This window comes from Aquarana catesbeiana, linkage group LG07, assembly GCF_042186555.1.
Source record: "Aquarana catesbeiana isolate 2022-GZ linkage group LG07, ASM4218655v1, whole genome shotgun sequence".
NCBI classification, from domain to species: domain Eukaryota; kingdom Metazoa; phylum Chordata; class Amphibia; order Anura; family Ranidae; genus Aquarana; species Aquarana catesbeiana.
Window position 1 is genome coordinate 224,050,922 of NC_133330.1, and position 12,531 is coordinate 224,063,452.

The 12,531-nt window shown below is 41.2% G+C and overlaps 1 protein-coding gene across 1 annotated transcript in view; it reads left to right on the forward strand.

Moving 5' to 3' along the window:
- Positions 1–12,531, forward strand: part of PTBP2 (polypyrimidine tract binding protein 2) — a 156,579-nt gene that overhangs the window by 80,750 nt on the left and 63,298 nt on the right. Inside the window, exon 5 of the mRNA XM_073593088.1 lies at positions 7–150. Coding sequence (XP_073449189.1) covers positions 7–150 — 144 coding nt within the window. The remainder of the gene's footprint in view (positions 1–6; positions 151–12,531) is intronic.

Sequence of the window (12,531 nt, forward strand, 5' to 3'; positions counted from 1 at the left end):
CTGTAGGCGTTTTTGGAACTGGCTACTGAAGAGGCAGCTGCCACCATGGTTAATTATTATACATCAATGACACCACATCTACGTAACCAACCGATTTATATTCAGTACTCGAACCATAAAGAGCTCAAGACAGACAGCGCACTCAACCAGGTATTTATGTTGTAATGATTTATGTCAAAAGGTGATCTTGCAGAAAATATTCATGGTCGTTCTTTTAGATAATGACCTAAAAACACCCAAGCTTAACACGCATAGAGAAAATGCCCTGTAGCAAAACCATCAACAAGATGATAACCTATTACAATGAACTAAATTTCTGTGGTTTTTTTCTCTGACAGAATGAAAGAGGAGGGTGAATGGGCTTGCAGCGTGAATAAAAGCATTCTAAAAATAGGATATGCATAAATTGTGTATACTTAAAGTGGTTGTAAACCCCCCAGAGACATTTTTACATATAGGTAATCCTATAATAAGGCTTACCCATATGTACTGAAAATATCTCCTAAGCATGCGCCGTTTAGGAGATAATTTACCTTGTAGTGCTCCAATGACATTGGAGCATTCGCAGTCAAGAAACGTCCCTCTGTGCCGTCTCTTCCCCAGCATGTGCGGTGACTGGCGGCTCCCGCATGCGTGACATCATGCAGCTCCGGCCAGTCACAGAGCCGGAGTACACAGCCCCGAAAGGAAGGGGGGGCGAAGATGGATGCTTCCACCAGCGGGGACATTGCGGACATAGCAGGCTTCGTTTGCAGATAAGTGCCACATAATGGGCTACAATGCGAAGCATACTAGCCCATTATTCCTTTTCTTTGCAAGGGAATAAAAAGGAAGTAAAAACCCATCTGGGTTTACTTCCTCTTTAAAGCCCACTTCTCAATAAAATGCTCCACCTTCCCTTCCACCAGGGGATAAATGCAACATGCATAGCCAGTCTCTCGGGGTGCTATACAGGTCCAGGGCACTGGACACTATGGAACCCAATCCCTAAAGACACTTGTGGGGGTTATGCCCACACTGATGGGTAACGGTTGTATTTTTTTTTTTTTTTTTTATACAGTCCAGCATCGTGAACAGGTAAGGTATGGTCACCCTGTATGTTTCTGACTATTACTGTTAATCACTGGGGCAATATTGAATTGTAGTCACTACTGTGTAACCATTTTAAATTTGGTGCTAAAACCCAACTGCTCAGAGCTTAGTACTGAGTAAATGACCAGGTTTGACATCATACCACAGGCTACATAATTTACTGCCACTTCCTCCTAAAGCCCTAATAAGGTCTTTGGGTGCTTCCTTCTTTCCTTTTGCCACAAGTATTCCTTACAGGACAGTCTACACCCAGGTTGCTGCATTTTCTTTCAGGATCTTACCTTAAATATACCTTGATTTGTAGCTACGGTAGAGAGCAAGCGAGGGAGTCATTGCAAAAGCACAAGCGAACATTCACTCTGCCAAAGGCCTAAACGCTCAGCCTCAGAGTGACAATGTTTCCCTTGCACTGGAACAGGAACCACCTCTAACACCGGGCTCTGCATCCAATTATAACTCTTTCAGGCATGCAACAAGTGGCCTATTTGGGGTGGGTATTGGTCTAGCTGACTTGATCTCATACTATCAAGCCTTATACTTGTCTAGAGTGGTGTCATGGTGTACTTCCTCGCAGACCAAACCCTATGTACAAGTAGAACAAGAAGCTTCACCGATCGTTTTGTCTGTGCTTCCCTGGGTTGCCTATAAACATTATCGGGTATTGAAGAGGCACCCTACGATTGGGGCTACAATTGCAGTCCTTTCTCCCAATCCATCACCTTTTAATACCAGTGATTCAGAACTCAGACTTCACGCCTGGGCTTGATAATAAACAGCTCCGGGGGCTTGGTAGGACTTGACATATCTAGACGTAGCCACTTTGCTACCTCGCAGGGATGGATGTCTAGGCGAGATCTACCCACCCGTTCACAGCCCCCTCTGAGCCCTTGGTCAGCCTTTCAGTTGGCACATTATTTAAGGTCTATACCAGATGCGGAACTTCATGTTAGGTCACTGACACCCTTTGAGCATCTATGTGTGGCGGGGGAATATGTACCACACTCCTTGTCACTCTTGTATAAACTGATCATTGAGCCTCTAGAAGGCCACGTCCCCTCCTATATACGCTGCTGGGAGGAGGACCTTCAAATTTCCTTTTACAAGCGTGCAAATTAAAAGGATTATTTCATTGGCCCATAAATCTTCTATAGCAAGCCACTTTCAAGAACTGGGCTATAAGTTGCTGGTCAGGTGGTATAGGGTTCCGGCCCTACTTGATAAACTCTATCCCCAAACCTCTAACTTATGTTGGCATTGCAAGAAAGAGCCAGAGACTTTCTTACATATTTTCTGGTTATGCCCTTCAATTGTACCATTTTGGAAGGAAGTGGGGAATTGGATTAAATTGACATCAGTCGACCTTGGTTTTAGACCCCCTGGGATATCTTCTGCACCTAAATGGGATACCACTCCATAAATTTAAAAAGTCATTGGTAGCTCACATGTTGAATGCTGATCGGGCATGCATCCCAGACCTATGGAAATCTACTATCATACCACCCGTGAAACATTGGTTTACCAGAATAGATGAAATTAGGGCAATGGAAAACATGACCGCTTCATTCCATGGTAGAGAGGAGGAATGCAGGGAAACCTGGCGGCCATGGATGACCTTTACTTGTACACTTCAGTATGTTGATTGCTGTGCTGATTAGACCCACCCATATAAATCTCAAGTATTGAATTGAGATTTATATGGGTGGGTCTGGCTGGGTGGGGTGGCCTGGGGGTGGGGGGGGGTAGATTTAGAGGCCGAGAAGTTATATTTATTCTCTTTTTTTTTTTTTTTTATCTCTCTCTCCTGACCTCCAGGGGGGAGGTTTCTTTTCTTTTAAAGTAGAGAAGGGAAGGTATAAGAAAGGAAGAATTTAAGTAGTTATATGGAAGGAATGTAATTCCAAGTTAATAATTGTAGTAATATTTATTACTAGGCATATTGGGTAGCTTTATACTCCTAATTGTATGAATTGTATAGGTGATACCGCTGGTTTATTTGTTGTTGGATGGTTAGATTTGTTCTCTACTTTAATACAGGTTTATTTATAATTATTTCTTTTTTTTTGTTATTGTTTTATATTGTTTATATGTTTTGTTATAACTGAAAAATATTGAATAAAGAATCATATATTCAAAAAAAAAAAAAAAAAGGGTAGCTATTGGCTAAAAATGGGTATAGCGTTGGCGATATTTTGAAAGGACATGTCTCTGCCTATTCCATTTTTTCCGAGACTTCTGGCTTCTCTCTCCATTGTAAAATTAAAATAAAAATTAATAATTTCTTCAATGTGTATTTCACATTGCAGCACCCCGTGTTTACTTGGGATCTTAACTTGGTTCTTTCTGCCCTGAAGCCAACCACCCTTTGAACCCACCAGGGATATATGTTTAGAAGGTCTCTCTTGCAAAGTAACCTTTTTATTTTCAGTCACAGTGTCTTAGTTGGTGGCCCTCTCCTGTAAAGAGCTGTTCCTCATACTTCACGCAGAAGGTAGTCCTTTGCCCAAGACCATCCTTTCTTATTTAGGTGGTAATAATCATCTGCTTCAACAAGGGCATAGTTCAACCTTTCTTATGCCCTGCTCCAAAATGTATCTTCATTGCCTGGACTTGGTCAGAGCCAATAGTCTACTGGCCGATATATATTCTTCTACATATTTTTGGTAAAAAAAAATCGCAATAAGCGTATATTGATTGGTTAGTGCAAAAGTTATAGCGTCCACATAATAGTGGATAGATTTATGGCATTTTTATTTATTATTTTTCTGCTAGTAATGGCAGTGATCTGCGATTTTCATCAGAACTGCAATATTGCGGCGGACAAATTGGACACTTTTGACACACTTTTGGGACCATTTGAGAATTGTACAGCGATCAGTGCTATAAAAATGCACTGATTACTGTAAATGTCACTGGCAGGGAGGGGGTTAACACTAGGGGGCGATCAAGGGGTTTACTGTGTTCTAACTGTAGAGGGGATGGGACTTGCTAGGGGAAAAGAGATCGGTGTTCATACTTTGTATAAACACACGTTCAGTCTCTTCTCTCCTCAGAGAACCGGGATCTGTGTATTTACACACACAGATCCTGGGTTCTCGCTGTGTCACAAGCGATCGTGGCTCCGGGAGCAAGCACCGAGTGCGGGCGCGCCCCTAGTGGCCAGAGGGCGAAGCATCGTAACATAACGTTGTTTTGCCCAGCCGTGCCATTCTGCCGCAGTAGAACTGCAGCTGCTGGTCGGTAAGTAGTTAATAACCATACAGGAAACAGTTCCAATGCAGCTCAATGGTGCAGATTTATCCCCTTTACGACAGCGTAACATGTATATGTGGTGTCCAGGAAGAGGGCTTTAAGCCTGGGCCTGTATGTATTGTGTTTTGTGCTTGGAGTGCGGTTGATCGCTTGTTCCCATTTCTCAGATTGGGCTGTTGGTGACAGCCTCAGCTCTCTACTAATGATCAGAACCAAGGGGGAACTGGATCCTAAGCCTCTGATTGGCTATCACAGCAATCATGTGATATCACAGTGATCATTCATTCTGCACCCAGTGCCTGTGTTGTCTCTTCTGTGTGTAGAGGAGAGACAACCGACTTCTCTGCTAGTGGGGGAAAAGATGCAATATATCAATTCTTCCTTGCTGGAGAAGTCTGTTCAAAAAAGACAAAAACAAACTAGTTTAATGCTTTACCTAGCTTAGTGAGTGTAGGTGGAAGTGTTGGCAGTGTAAATATCAGTTAATGGCAGTTAGTGTCAGAGTAATTGTCACTGTCCGTAAGTGTCATTAAGCCTAGGTTCACACTGAATGTGGCTTTGAAATCATGCGACTTCACTTAAAATTGCACGATTTCAAAGCCGCATCTCAGTGCGACTTGGCTGACATATGTGTGACTTCATGCACAGATGTTTATGCAAGTCACACCCGTAGTGGCCAAAAGTAGTGCAGGAACTACTTTTTTCAAATCGGTGTTACACCGCGTTTCACCAGTTTGAACAGTTCCATTGCCGACAATGGGGTGAAACAAGTCGCACCGGTGTGAATGGAGGCTTAGTGTCTGTGTCAGTTAATGGTAGCGTGTTAGTGTATTTTGGTAAAGAAATAAAGGTTTAGGAGAATTTTAGTAAATTTTTAGTAGATCCTTTTTTTTTTTTTTTTTTGGTGGTGATACAGTGAGTGAATAAAGTATTTGATCCCCAGCTGGTTTGGTACATTTGCCCACTGACAAAGAAATGATCAGTCTATAATTTTAATGGTAGGTTTATTTTGACAGTGAGACGAACAACCAAAAAAATCCAGAAAAACGGATTTCAAAAAAGTTATAAATTGATTTGCATTTTAATGAGTAAAATAAGTCCCCCATCAGGCTAGGGTCACACTGATGCAATGCAGGAACCAGCGCAATTAGTGCTGGTTCCTGCATCGCATTTCTCCCACAGGCAGTTCACACTGCCTTCTGCGAACCACTGTGGGTGTCAATACATTGTTAATGACACTCCCAGATCGGTTCACAGATCGCAGGGAGTCCCTGCACTTTTTTTTTCCCTGCAAATTTAATGAGTTCAGCCATACAGTTGTATGGCTGTACTCACATCTCGCAGACATCACATGTGCTCGGCACCTGCAGTGCGGGTGCGAATCACATGCGATGTCTAAGATCGCGCTAGTGTGAACTTGGGCTTGCTCAATCAGTAAGATTTTTAACTCCCAGGTGTCTTCTATACAGGTAACAAGCTGGGATTAGGAGCACTCTCTTAAAGGTAGTGCTCCTAATCTCAGCTTGTTGCCTGTACAAAAGACACCTGTCCACAGAAGCAATCAATCGGGTTCCAATCTCTCCATCATGGCCAAAACTGAAGAGCTGTCCAAGGATATCGGGGACAAGATTGTAGACCTACACAAAGCTGGAATGGGGCTACATCTCCCAGCAGCTTGGTGAGAAGGTGACAACAGATGGTGCGATTATGCAAATGGAAGAAACGCAATATAACTGTCAATCTCCTTTGTTCTGGGGCTTGATGCAAGATCTCACCTTGTGGAGTTTCAATGATCATGAGAACGGCGAGGAATCGGCCAAGAACTACACGGGAGAATCTTGTAAATGATCTCAAGACAGCTGGAAACCTAATCACCAAGAAAACAATTGGTAACACACTACGCCGTAAAAAACTGAAATCCTGCAGAGCCCGCAAGGTCGCCCTGCTCAAGAAAGCACATGTACAGGCCCATCTGAAGTTTACTAATTAACATCTGAATGATTCAGAGGAGAACTGTCTGAAAGTGTTGTGGTCAGATGAGAACAACATCCCCACTGTCAAACATGGAGGTGGAAACATTATGCTTTGGGGGTCTTCTTTTGTTAAGGGGACAGGACAACTTCACCGCCTCAAGGGGGCAATAGACGGGCCCATGTACCATCAATTGTAAATACGAATATTCCGCGCTTAGGTCAGACACAAGAACTGCAGCCCCCCAAAAAAAGGAAAACACCAAGGTGAAGTCCAAGTGCTGAAAACTCAAATAGGGGAATTGGCGCTGTTCACAAATCAGATAATTATTAAATATCTCACCATGCGAAAATGTATGTGCAACAAGGTGTATTATCAAACTTGGTGAAAAAACTAGAAAACTAATCAAAATGTGTGTGTCATATAAATTAATAAGTGTACAAATCACCACAAAAGATGTGAAAGTAAAATAAAAGCTAATATGGGTGTAGCTGAAACAACATAAATCACACTGATAAAGGTATGACACCTAAAAACAGCAAAAAAAGAAAAAAACTTTCTGATGTTAATTGGAACAATCCAAAAGGTGATACAAAAAATAATCTATACCAAAAATGAATAAATTCTATGGTGAAAATTAATGTGATAATCTTCCGTCCAACCAAATACTCCAAAAAAATATATTGTGTAAATCCAAAAATTGTCCTATGTATGAAAAAAACCCCTGTGAACAAATGGTGTATACATCCAAACGATCCCAGATAAGTTTGCTGTAGCTGGTGTTAACCGTCTTGAGTGGAACCCCCACTTGTGCCCTCACTCACCGGAATGCCCAACCCCTGCAGGGGTAGTGGGCATGTGAATGTAGATCCAGTAGCCGGATTCCTGAATGATTGATGTCCCCCTCACCGACCCCGCGGTCCCCTTCCCACCTGTGTCACTGCTGTCTTTTTAATAGTATCCACCGGGAGGTGTCCATATGTATGGAGAAGAGAGGAGCCTCATAGCGTAAATCCAAAAAAAATTTTTATTGAACCAATACAGATTACAAATAAAATGAATTAGAATAAAAATGGGAGCTGGCAGTGCTCCGCCGGCTGGCTACAAGCCAATGGCTGCAACAATAGCGTGGTAGCGGCGTGCGTTCCACGGCCTGTCTACCAAAAACTGGAAGTATCCACACAATCAGAAGCTAGAGCGACGTATGCGTACCGCGTGACCACAATTTTTTTGACAATTTTTGGACTTGCACCATATATTTTTTTGGAGTATTTGGTTGCACGGAAGATTATCACATTAATTTTCACCATAGAATTTATTCATTTTTGGTATATATTATTTTTTGTATCACCTTTTGGATTGTTCCAATTAACATCAGAAAGTTTTTTTCTTTTTCTGCTGTTTTTAGGTGTCATACCTTTTTATCAGTGTGATTTATGTTGTTTCAGCTACACCCATATTAGCTTTTATTTTATTTTACTTTCACATCTTTTGTGGTGATTTGTACACTTATTAATTTATATGACACACACATTTTGATTAGTTTTTTAGTTTTTTCACCAAGTTTGATAATACACCTTGTTGCACATACATTTTCGCATGGTGAGATATTTAATAATTATCTGATTTGTGAACAGCGCCAATTCCCCTATTTGAGTTTCCATGTACCATCAAATCTTGGGTAAGAACCTCCTTCTCTCAGCCAGGGCATTGAAAATGGGTCATGGATGGGTATTCCAGCATAATGACCCAAAAGAGTGGCTCAAGGTGAAGCACATCCTGGAGTGGCCTAGCTAGTCTCCAGACTTTAATCCCATAACAAATATGTGGAAGGAGCTAAAGTTTTGGGTTACCAAACGTCTGCCTCGAATCCTTAAAGTGTTACTAAACCCACAACAGTAAAATCTGTATATGCAGAATAGCATGCTTGTTATACTTACTGTGGAATTTAAGGGGTTAATCCTCTGCATTGTGTAAAAAGGCTCTTTGATCCTCAATGGACAGATAGTTCCCTCCTGCACTGTCTCTTGGCAAGGCTAGAAAATACAGTGAGGGTAGCCCTCCTGCACATGCTCAGTTGAGTCTCTATTGCTGTCGAGAACATTTCCTTGTTCTCAGAGCTAGCCAGATCACATGATATTGACATCACACATGTGGGCGTATATACAGACTGTAGTGGAAATCTCCTCCTCCATGAACACACAAGAAAAATTAACACAGCTCTGGATAAACTCTGCAGTTTATCATGTGACCGTGGTATAAAGATTAGCCAAAAAGGTATATAGTGGCAGAATTGTAATATAAAAAAAGATTATAAGCTGTGGGCAGATGAACTATTTTCGTATTACTGGGTTTAGTAACACTTTAACCACTTAAGGACCAAGCCTCTTTCTGAGATTTGGTGTTTACAAGTTAAAAACAGTTTTTTTTTTTTGCTAGAAAATTACTTGGAACCCCCAAACATTATATATATTTTTTTCTAACACCCTATAGAATAAAATGGCGGTCGTTGCAATACTGTGTCACACCGTATTTGCGCAGCGTTATTATAAGCGCACTTTAAAAAAAAAAAAAACAAACACTTTTTTGAAGTAAAAAATAAGGCAACAGTAAAGTTAGCACAATTTTTTTTGTTATATTGTGAAAGATAATGTTACATCGAGTAAATTGATACCCAACATGTCACGCTTTAAAATTGCGCCCGCTCGTGGAATGGCGACAAACTTTTACCCTTAAAAATCTCCATATGTGAGGTTTAAAAATTTCATACTTGCATATTTTTAGTTACAGAGGAGGTCTAGGGCTAGAATTATTGCTCTCGCTCTACCAATCGCGGCAATACCTCACATGTGTAGTTTGAACACCGTTTTCATATGCGGGCGCTGCTCACGTGTGCGTTTTTTTTTTTTTTTTTTTTTTTTTTTTTTTTTTTTTTTTCTTATTTTACCTTTTTATTTTTTTTTATTTTTTTTTTTATTTTTACACTGTTCTTTTAAAAAAAAAATTGTGGCACTTTTTTATTCCTCTTCCTATTACAAGGAGTGTAAACATCCCCTGTAATAGAAAAAAAGCATGTCAGGACTTCTTAAATATGAGATCTGGGGTCAAAAAGACCTCAGATCTCATATTTACACTAAATGCAATAAAAAATGTCATTTAAAAAAATAACTTAAAAAAAAAAAAAAATGCCCTTTTTAAGAGCTATGGGCTGAAGTGACGTTTTGACGTCGCTTCCACCCTGCAGTTGTATGGAGACGGGTGGGGGCCATCTTCCCCTCACCGGTCTCCATACCAAGGCAGGAGGAGGAGCCGATCGCCTCCGCCACTACCGACGGCTCCGGTAAGCGGCGGAGGGGCCGCTAAAAGTGATCTTGCGGCAAATCTGCCACAGAGACCACTTTTATCGGAAACCGGACCACTCACTGAAGAAGAGGATAAAGGGGTTATGGCAGCTAGCTGCTGCCATAACGATATCCCTCTTCAAAGTGCTGACACGTGTATATATAGACGTGAGCCAGTCCGGAAGTGGTTAATGACTTGGAGAGGATCTGCAAAGAGGAGTGGGACAAAATCCCTCCTGAGATGTGCAAACCTAGTGATTAACTACAAGAAACGTCTGACCTCTGTGATTGCCAACAAGGGTTTTGCCACCAAGTACTAAGTCATGTTTTGCGAAAGGGTCAAATACTTATTTCACTCATTAAAACGTAAATCAGTTCATAACTTTTTTTTAAATGCATTTTTCCTGATTTTTTTGTTATTCTGTCTCTCACTGTTGAAATAAACCTACCATTAAAATCATGGACTGATAATTTCTTTTTTGTTTACAAACTTTTTTTTTTTTAATGTATATAAAATGTACATTCTTGTGACAAGATACAACAAAGAGTAGGTGTCACAAATATAATCTTGAATACAAAAACAAAGAACAATTCAGAAGCATACAGAAGAACCATTAGAAAATATGGATCGATAACTGTAAAAAAAAAAAATGTAGGTATATAAAGAATTACAGATCATGGCAACTCAACCATTTACGGACCACCCGCTGTCGTTATACGTCGCTACTTTGCCCCGCTCTGGTGCCCTCCGCCGCTTACCGGAGCCGTCGGTAGCGACAAAGGCGATCGGATCCTCCTTCCTGCTAGGCATGGATATGAGTGAGGGCATGGTGGCCCCCACCCATCTCCATATCATGGTCAAAACGTCATTTCCACCCATAGCTCTTTTTTTTTTTTTTTAAATACTTTATTTAATATTTTTCCCATACAAAACCAAGCCCCTCCAATAAACAAGAAGAATACAAATTTCATTGACTGACAAAATACATCATATTACTGACAATCTTCCCCCCCCCCCGGACCCCTCCCACACCCCCCCCCCCCCCCCCCGTTCCTGCAGAAGGATCTAAAGGAGACATATAATACATCCATATACACCTAATCTTATCTAACTCACCCACCCTTTATGCAGCGTTTATAAACTCCTCCACATAGCTCCAGGTCTTTTTATACTTTTGCCATCCTTCCCATTTGCCCTCCCGTACCTCCCCCTCATCTGGTGCCATTACCCTGCTGTCCAAACTTTCGACGTTGTATACCTCATTAATACAGAGGAGCCAGTCCCGAATATTTGGGCTAGCTGGGTCTAACCATTTTATTGCTATCTGCTTCTTGGCTGCATCCAGCAATATAGGAACAATAGAGGATAGGTAACTCTTCAACGTCTTTGCCGTACCGTGGAATAAACACACCCATGGATCTTCAGCAATATCTTCCCCTGTTATTTCCTTAATCAATATTATGATTTTTCCCCAGAAGGATTTTATACAGGGACACTCCCACCACATGTAGGCCATAGTTCCCAGGCGAATACACCCCCTCCAACATAAATTGGATTTAGTATTATCTATTTTGCTTAATTTGTCTGGGGTGGCATACCATCTTGCCAAACATTTGTAATGACTTTCAATTCTCCTAGTATCAAGTGCTAAGTGTACCAATTTCAATATCTTCTCCAACGTGGATTCACTACATTGTGACCCCAACTCCCGTTCCCACTTTTTGACGTAAGGGGGCACCTCCAGCTCCGACCTCTCACCCAGAATCCTATAAATTTGTGAGATAGCACCAATCGGTTGTTCCCTCACACAGAGCCGCTCGAATGGTCTATACTCCTCCTCGCCTCTGAGTAGTTTCGGTAATTTTTCAATGAAATGCGAGAGCTGGAGATACCTCCACACATCCATAGCCCGCAACCCCGATTCTGACCTTAAATCTGCATACGTGCATAATCTCCCCTTATTTAAAAAGTTTTTTAGTTGAATTCCTTCCTCTTTTAACCAATTCCCTCCCACCTCCCTCATCCCTGGCTCAAAAAAAAAATTATCTTTCATGTAAATCAATGGTGAGTTATGTGTCCACTTATTCTGAGTGTGTAACAAATCCCAATGTTTAAGAGTGTTTCGCGTCAATACCGCTGTGTTTGTGCCCAGTGCTCTATACTTTGGGGGGTTCCAGATAATCCTTCCTAGATCGGTGTTACTCAAATAGTGTTCTAAGTTAACCCATCTCTTCTCCGAATCCTTTTTTGACCATTCAATAACACGTGATAATGTGACTGCTAAATAATATTTATTAAAGTCGGGTAGGGCCAATCCCCCCCTTTTTTTTTTTTTTTTTCCCCCTACTCAGAACTGCGTAGGAGATACGTGGTTTTTTACCACCCCAGACAAATCTTACTATCAAACTCCTTAGAGCTCTGAGGTAATACTGAGGGAGTGGAATAGGCAACATCTGAAATTTAAACAATATTTTTGGAGTCCGTATCATCTTAACCGCATTAACACGCCCAAGCCATGAAAGAGGTCTCGATGATAATCTTCTAGTTTCTTGCCTCATCTCATCCAACAACGGTATATAATTTTTTAGGTACAGTTTTTTAAATGTATTGGAGAGTTTTATCCCTAGATACTTGATTTCATTTTTCCAAGCGAAAGGGAATACCTGTGCAAGATGGGCTTCCTCTTGTTTTCCCACACTAATATTCAGGATCTCCGACTTCTTCAGATTTATTTTAAAATTTGAAGTTTCCCCGTATCTTCTAAGAATTCGAAGTACGTTCGGGAAGGTGATTCTAGGGTTGGTAATAAAAAACATTACATCATCGGCGAAAGCCACGAGTTTGTGTTCCTCTGCTCCTATCTTCACCCCATTGCAA